This window comes from Nuphar pumila, chromosome 12, assembly GCF_984573655.1.
Source record: "Nuphar pumila chromosome 12, dmNupPumi1.hap1.1, whole genome shotgun sequence".
NCBI classification, from domain to species: Eukaryota; Viridiplantae; Streptophyta; class Magnoliopsida; order Nymphaeales; family Nymphaeaceae; genus Nuphar; species Nuphar pumila.
In genome coordinates, this window is record NC_143260.1 from 85,391,102 (window position 1) to 85,399,606 (window position 8,505).

General features: G+C 34.4%; 1 protein-coding gene across 1 annotated transcript; it reads left to right on the forward strand.

Annotated features, from left to right (window-relative positions):
* The first annotated feature begins 5,691 nt into the window (after window positions 1–5,691).
* Window positions 5,692–7,003, forward strand: LOC149821115 (CASP-like protein 4B4). Its single transcript, XM_089983546.1, has 3 exons — window positions 5,692–6,091; window positions 6,227–6,362; window positions 6,594–7,003. Exons 1-3 carry the CDS (start codon window positions 5,805–5,807, stop codon window positions 6,783–6,785), a joined length of 615 nt encoding a protein of 204 aa, XP_089839672.1. The 5' UTR covers window positions 5,692–5,804; the 3' UTR covers window positions 6,786–7,003.
* The last annotated feature ends 1,502 nt before the right edge of the window (window positions 7,004–8,505 follow it).

Here is an 8,505-nt window from a genome sequence, read left to right on the forward strand (position 1 = left end):
GACTGTACGAAGCCCCTTATCTGCACGCGTCTAAGAACCACCGCAAGTTCTTCTGTTATTGTATTAAACAAAAGCGGAGATAACGAACATCCATGTCGTAGGCCGCGTCGTAATGAAAATTGCTCACCCTTTACTCCGTTAATGGACACCATGGCTTGTGCATTTGTAAAGAGCTCTAACACTCATCTGGAAAAACGGTTGTCGAATCCCATGTGATTCACCACTTGCAAAAGAAGAGGCCAGTACACAAAATCATATGCTTTATTAAAATCAAGCTTCAACACGAAGTAAGGAGTACGACTCGTGTGCATGGAATGAATGACCTCTGTAGTCAAGATATATGCTTGTTGAACTCTCCTATTAGGAATAAAAGCAAACTGAAAATCAGAAAATAGATTAGATGCAGAGAGAGAGAGATGAACATATTAGGCCCTCTTTTCTCATTTTGCCCCTTTGGGCCCCATAGTTTAAAGTGTTTTATGATAAATCTGAACAGTTAGATGTGTTTAGCATGCCCTATTTAGTGAGAATTGACTCTTGGATCATGTTTTTTGATAGAAAAATGTAGTTTTATGATCCAAAAAAAATTGATGCCTTCTTAGCCATTGATTTTTAATCACTAAAAAACCTGTATACATGTGGTGATCCAAAAGCTGGTTCCCACTAAATAAAACCTATAGATCACATCTATGGTGTTAGATGTGAAAAAAAAAATACTAGAGACTACAATTTTTGAATGGGCTTAACGGGGCAGAATGAGCGCATTACTCTCATATATATATATATATATATATATATATATATATATATATATATATATATATATATATATATATATATATATATATGCATTGTAAGATTCCCAAAAAACATGGCTAATTGAGCTATGGGAGCTCTTGTTATTAAATAAAAAATGATATGAAGACCAACAATGAGATGAAGAAGAAAGGATATACATTTGTTTGGAGATTTTGAAAAAATAGAAGAGAGGAACAATGACTAGGAAAAGAACAAAGCCTTTGATTGATATGGGGGCTCAACATACCCTCATATCCTATATAATTTCTGCCAAGTTCCAACAATTCCTGCGATTCTTTTGGGCGGGTAAGAGAGGTGGGCTGGGTAGATGAAATAAGACAAATTAGGAAAGGTGCGTGAGGTTTGCTGGTCATTTTAAATGCAACAATTAAATTATAAATGTAATGAAATGACAAAATAAACCTAATGTCAAAATTAAGAATTGTACTTTTTTGGGGATATTGTCCTAAAAAGTTTTTTGAATACATTTCCATGCACGAATTGTGCATTGTAACACTTTTCCCCTCCGCCCACCTCTCTCTCTTTATATATATATATATATATATATATATATATATATATATATATATATATATATATATATATATATATATATATATATATATATATATATATATATATATATATATATATATATATATGGGTTGGTGCGAAATTGATACATGCTAAATGGGTTTTTTTGCCCTTTTGGTGTTTTTTTCGCCGTTCTGACCCCATAAATGTGTTGGGCATGGTCGATTTACGATGAATCCACACCTGGATCATGTGTATTCGATTAAAAAATGATATTTGGAGCATCAAAGATTTACAAAGATTTTGGACCGTTGATTTTTCAAACCTTATAAAAACCCACCCATGTGTCGAACACTTCAAAAGCTGATCCCTATAAAATCAAGAACATAGATCACATCTGTACGGTCAAATTTAAAAATAAAACAAAAAAACTTTGAAAAACTTATTTAGTTCTTTTTATCGTTTAAGGTTTTTTTCTTTGACTTTCATTGATTTGGATTTTTCATTGATTAGGGGTTTTTATTTATAAAGTTGTTTCTTTAATTTTTATTGATTAGGGTTTTTCTTTGATTTTCATTGATTAGGGCTTTGAATCAAATATCTTTAATTAAGGTTATTATTTAATTTTATTAGCACTTTCATTTGATTTGAATAGGGTTTCTTTTATTTTCTTTGATTAGTATTTTGAATCAAATGTCTTTAATTAGGGTTTTAGATATTTAATTTGATTAGGTTATTTATTTATTTATTTATTTTATTAGAGTTTTGAATCAAATTTGTTTCGTTACTCTCTCTCTCTCTCTCTCTCTCTCTCTCTCTCTCTCTCTCTCTCTCTCTCTCTCTCTCTCTATATATATATATATATATATATATATATATATATATATATATATATATATATATATATAAATGACTCTGCCAGACTAAGGACGCTTCTCCAGCAGTGTAAAACCGGGGTGCACCCCTTTTCACTGCTTTATTGTTTTGTCATTTTTGCAACAAGAGCATGTGACTTGGTTGTTCACATTGGTCCAAGTTGGGAAAATGAACTAAGCCTAGGGCCCAACTTACAAGCTTGGGCTGTTAAGGTCAACTAAAGTTTAGTCCAGCCTAGAAAGATAAGACGCTGAGCTAGGCACAATAATGGTTTCTTCACAACGCAACGATCTATAACTAAGTGTCACTTTCTAAGTTAAAAAAAAATCATCATAAGTTGGGTTTTCCCTATTTCACTATACTGAGAATTCCCAAAGTTCCTGAGAAAGTATACAGATGTTCTCATAACCCTTGAGTATGCGAAATCTTGCATCACATTACTTGCCACCTTACGTAGAAAAACAATGTTGTCCTTTTTAATAGTCTCTAGAAAACAATGTTGTCAAAATCGGTTTTTGAACCAAAATCCATTTTCCACTAAAAAACCAAACTGTATCGGTCTGAATGGAATCAGTTTTAAACAGTCTATTAGAAAAATTTTAAATTTTTAAAAATTAAAAAAAATGTAAGAGTTTATGTATATAGGTGGATTCAGACCTGATTTTGGCCGGATCAGCTGATTTTATAAGGGGCCTGCACCGGCCCCTGCATCGAACCAAAAAATGACTGGTTCGATTTGAATTGGAAAATTCAGGTTGATTTGAGTCAATTTTGATGATATTAGAATGTGGGTTCAAGGCAACGCTTGGGCTAAACAAGTAATTCAGGTTTTTTTAAACATAATTTTTTTAAAAAAAAGCAATTTTTGTTGACGTCGGCTATGTCTATGATTTTTCAATAGTGAATAGCAACGATATATATATCATCAGTTTTTTTAATATAAACGATTATATTTATCATCGGCTCAAAATAATATGGCCAACGATATTTATTGCCGGTTTCAACTAACATAACAAATGATATTTATCATCGGCTATTTGATCATATATGATTTTTTAATATTAATACATTGATAATTATCATCACCTTTAATTAAAAAGTGATGATAAATATCATCATTGATATCAAATAGAGTCTACAATATTTATCATCAAATTTAATTACTATAACCGATGATAAATTTTTAAGTGTAATATTATCAACCACATCCTAGAGCCGACCATTTTATACCGACCATATCCATCATTGAATTTATTTTATGTAAAAATGATGATGTATAATTATCTTCAACAATAATAATATAAACAACCACAAAAGGCTGACGCATTTGGCTGCAATATTTATCGTCATTTATATTATTGTCTACCATAAATTATATATAACCGTCTTCGTCAATGACCTTTTTCTTGTAGTGACCAGATACAAATGGCCGAGATCTCTGATAAATTTAGCAATGCTTGTTAGTGTAATATATGATATATGATATTCTGGTAGGTTAATTATAATCATAAGTGCATCAAAGCGAGTCAGTATTAAAATAAAATAATATAATATAATTGCACCCAACTAATAGTCCAAATGGTTATGTTTGGACTTAATCTTATAACGTGAATATGGCAAATAAATTATCCAAAGTATGTCGTATTGATTTTTGCTTTTGATTGAATAGTACATCTACAAGTAATGTGTTTCATGACCGAAACTTTATGTATATGAGCAACCCTATTTTGAGAAGGTTTTAGGTATGGACATCTATACCACATGAACTTGTTTTGTTTTGTTTTTTTGTGTTTTCATTTTTTTTAATCTGACAATACATATATGATTTACATGGTTGGTTTTGTGGAAATTGGTTTTTAGATTGTTTGATTTAAATTGGAAATTATAGTGTTTTTAAGGCTTGAAGAACCAATGGTCTATACTTTGTTATTTTCCAAGCTCAAAAATACAGATTTTTTCATAAAAAAAAAAAAAACATGTTCCAACAATTAATTAATAGCAAATGGACCATGCCAAGCACATCTAAAAGGTCTGATTTGAGAAATTAATACTCACGGAAAACAGACCATACATACAACGATCGTTTGTAATTATACCTCTCAACTCATCTTTTATATATATATATATATATATATATGCATTCAAGAAGTAGGTGTATGAGAGTGAATGTCAGTACGATTTTGCTTTGTCAAAATCAAAGTAATAACCGTGCTTGCTGGCACAAAAATATGGTTGGGGAGAGAGAAACACTGTAGCAAGGGCCTGGCAGTCGAACCAATGGATCCAGAGGCTGTTGTGCGCTTGAAGTAGTTTACACCATAGTCACAAATATCATGATATTTTGAAAATATGATGGAATTTTCAAAAAGTTGATAATACAACATAATAGCCCTGAGACTTCCAAAATATTTTCTATTTTGAAAATATTGTGTATTTGTGTGGAATTGATGCGATAAAAACATTTTTTTCAAAGCTTTTTATTGTTCAATTTTTTTGTTATATTTCTGTATAGACTCATTTCTTCCAAATTTCTCTAGAGAAAAACTATATATTTCAAAATATCGCAAGATTTTTCCTTGCCGATATTTTTCAAATAAAAAGAAATGTGACTGGTCCGTGCTTATTGCACTTATTGCATTGTAGTAGGCAAAGTAGATATGGACGTATAAATGATGGTTCATATCCTACTATATATGAATTCTCGTTTTTTTTTCAATTCCATTTCGTTGGTCCTTATGATTAGGGGTGTCAATGGGTAGGGTTTGGGTCAGATTTAGGTGGAACCAGACCTGGCCCGGATTTTTGGGTATGGTATCAAGTTCAGACCCAAGTCCAATCTGACCCGGGCCATATACACCCGATAAAATATTATTTTTTATCATTTCTACATTGAAAATTGTGGGTCTTAATTAATCGGAACTCATGTCTGAACCAGGTCTGGTATAAAATTTCACAAACTATACCTAGCTCCATGTATTAATCCGACTTTGAGGATCCGGACCTGGGTCTTCTTATTTATCACTATACCCTAACCCTATAGTGTTTTGTACGGGTCGGGTCCAGGTAAAACCGACCCATTGACACCCCTACTCATGATATGTATGTTCTCCTTCGTAGCTTTTCTTTCTTTTCGGCTCATGACCAATACTATTGACATTTTTTAATAATTCAAGTGAAACACCACAGCCAAACAAACAAGTTTGATCCAAGGGACGCCACCTGTGAGTTTCGAACTGGTGACATCCGGCCAACTTGATGACATTCACAACCTGTCACTACCAGATGTTCTGAGCCGTGTGGGCTGCAACCAAAACTATTCAGTTGTCATCAATAATTCTTTTATTTTTAACTCCTAATAATAGTAAATCCAACACACTAGTGCCTTCTCCAACCAATTGATGCACTGGCTGCCGATTTAAACATCCCAAAAAAAATATCCCACATCCTCACTTCTTGTCATTATTTCTAGAAAACATAGAAAAAAAAACAGGAAAAACTCACGCATCCCCTCATCGCGGACCTCTCCTAACAAATTGGCTCCGTCCCTTCTACTCTACAACCTCACCAAATTCCGCAACTTGAAACAGAATTCATTCATGGGGGACTCCGGTGAGGCCACCACCACCAATGACCGACCGAAATCTCTCGGATCGAAACCGATTCCGGACCCGCCAACGCCGACGACGATCGATCCGGTCGACCCCAAGCAAGCGTCTGCGTCGATCACGTCGATAGTGAGGCGATGGAAGATGGAGGATCTGATCAAGAGAAGCAGCCTGGTCCTCAGGGCCTTGGCTCTGGCCTTCTCCTTCCTCTCTTTCATAATTATGGCCACAAACAAGCATGGTGGCTGGATGGAATTCAGCCACTACGAAGAATACAGGTTTTCAATCCACAAACCAATAATTTCTCAAATCTGTTTGATGAAATTCTCCTTGGTAAAACAAAACCCATAATTGCTGTCTTTATTTTTCTCATTTTTTTGTTGTTGTTTGGAATTGATTAATGGCTGCAAAAGGTACTGCCTGTCCATAGCCATCATTGCAGACTTCTACACGCTGGGACAAGTCTATAGCCAAATTCACCATCTTGTCACCGGAAAAGAGATAGTACCCCGGCCGGCCGTCTTCTACATCGACTTCTTGGGAGATCAGGCAAGTTTCCTTCCTCTCATAGAAACCATCATCTCTTTGTCAAATATGCCCTTCAAATTGGGTTTGATAAATAAGTTCCTGCAAATCTAAAGTCTTCCTCAAATCTCCTCAGTACTTTTTCTTGTTTTAAATGTTCTAAATTTTTATTGGTGGCAATCGTAAGTTTGATCTTAAGGTTCTCTTCTGAGTAAAGATATCGTTATCGATAACGTTGTTCCGGCTGACACACAGGTATCAGCGTATCTGCTCCTCTCTGCGTCGTCTGCTGCGGTTCCGTTGACGAACAGGATGCGGGAGAACAACGACAACGCGTTCACGGACATGTCGGCGGCGGCCATAAGCATGGCTTTCTTCGCCTTCGCCGCTCTCGCCGCCTCCTCCCTCGTTTCGGGCTTCAAACTCTGCAGCCAAACCTACATCTGATCACCCTCCTGCTTTCTCCTTCCCCCCCCCCCCCCCCCCCCAATCCCTTTTCCTTTTTCTTCTCTTGTCTTCTTCCCTCTTGTATCATGTGTGCTGTTTTGGATTTCTTTTTATTGGTGGGCCATTCATTTCATTGTTGTATATGTTGCAGGGTGTGCTTACATGCTGCCATTTTCAATTGCAGTAGTGTTTTGATTGATTTTCTCTCTAATGTAAAATTTTGTTCTGATCTCTGAGTGGATATATCATGTCAATGGTAGTTGGTATGTAAAAGTTGGACAGTAAAATAGTGTCTCAAGAGCACATTTTATACGTCATTGGTGTCATGCAAACGACAGGAAGATCGTATACAAACTAGAATAGCAGAAACAATTAGAAAAACTGAAAATTGATCTATTATTTGAGAAAAAAAAAAGAGTAACAGAGCAAGGAAATGATAATATAAAAGCTATGAACTTGATCAATCTCTTGACTGACTGCTGCCATTCTTTTTTTACATATAGATGAAAAAGCTTTTAATTCTACTCAAGTTTTAATTTAGAAGCTTCTAATCATAATGTACTTCTAATGGTATTAATGTTTTTTAATTTCTATTAAGTTATTAGATCTTGGATCTGTATGGATATACAAATAATTTCATCAAAAATGGATTTCAATCTTTATAATTATGACAATTCAGATTGGAGTTATAGTGGCTGAAGGACCAGTAGCTTGTTGAAAACATTAAAAATTGATGGGCGAAAGCACAGGGTATATACCCTGGGCTGCTCTAAGGCTGGTTAAAAGTTAACATCCTTTATCTTGAATGCTTTAAGCCGACCCACCTAGCCAGGTAGACAAAGCCAAGTGATGAGTTGATGATGCATATCCCAGCCTGTTTTATTTTCAGTCTTATGAACTGATGCCTCGAATCGAAAACATTGCCCCCAACTTAATTAAGCAAAGAATGATGCATCACCCCTTTTGTCACCCTTCCAGTGAAGCAGAGTGGTCGAATATTTTGTTACATCACGAAAATTCAGGGTTACTTTGTATTTACATCAGAGTCAGAATATTTTTTAAGTTGCATAGGGATCCAAACGGTTAGGATTAGGGTCAAATGTGGCTAATACCAAATTTGCCTAACTTTTTTGTTTAGAGTAAAGAAGAAGGTTTCATTAAAAATTAAAAATTCAGTCAGCAGAGACTAAGAGGTTTCATCATACAAATAAAATAGATAATATAATTACAGCTAAGAAGAAATCGATGAAGCATTACGAAGGAAAGGTCTGGCCGAGTGGAATATATCCGACTAATGTCTAACTGTGCGCTGTGAATGTCATGCATCTTCCCATTAAACGACATGTAATACTTAGTCTTTTTTTAATTCGAAATTTTATTTAATTCAATTTAATGATAATTTTTAATGTGAATTTGTTAATAATTAATTAATTAATAATATTGGTTAGTATATCACATTGGATCATGGGAGTCGATTCTATATTGCATTGTGGATCTTTTAGACAGAATACATAGTCTATGTAGGAGAAGAGTCCAACTACCAAATCCTTTGAAGAGGGTTTGGGTGTCAATAGGAAACTCAACCTTCCTCTATATAAAGGAGGTTGTCTTATTAAAAAATATTATTTATGTTTTTTGAGAAGAAGAGAGAGAAACATGTTTTAGAGATAAAGAGAGCTAAGGGATAAGAAGATCAGCTAACCCTAGGTAACAAAATTTT

Bases quoted from the DNA above. Each gene is read 5' to 3' on its own strand.
- LOC149821115 (XM_089983546.1), top strand. From the start codon at position 5,805: ATGGGGGACTCCGGTGAGGCCACCACCACCAATGACCGACCGAAATCT. The intron at 6,092-6,226 runs GTTTTCAATCCA...TGGCTGCAAAAG, and splicing joins AGCCACTACGAAGAATACAG to GTACTGCCTGTCCATAGCCA. The intron at 6,363-6,593 runs GCAAGTTTCCTT...GCTGACACACAG, and splicing joins TCGACTTCTTGGGAGATCAG to GTATCAGCGTATCTGCTCCT.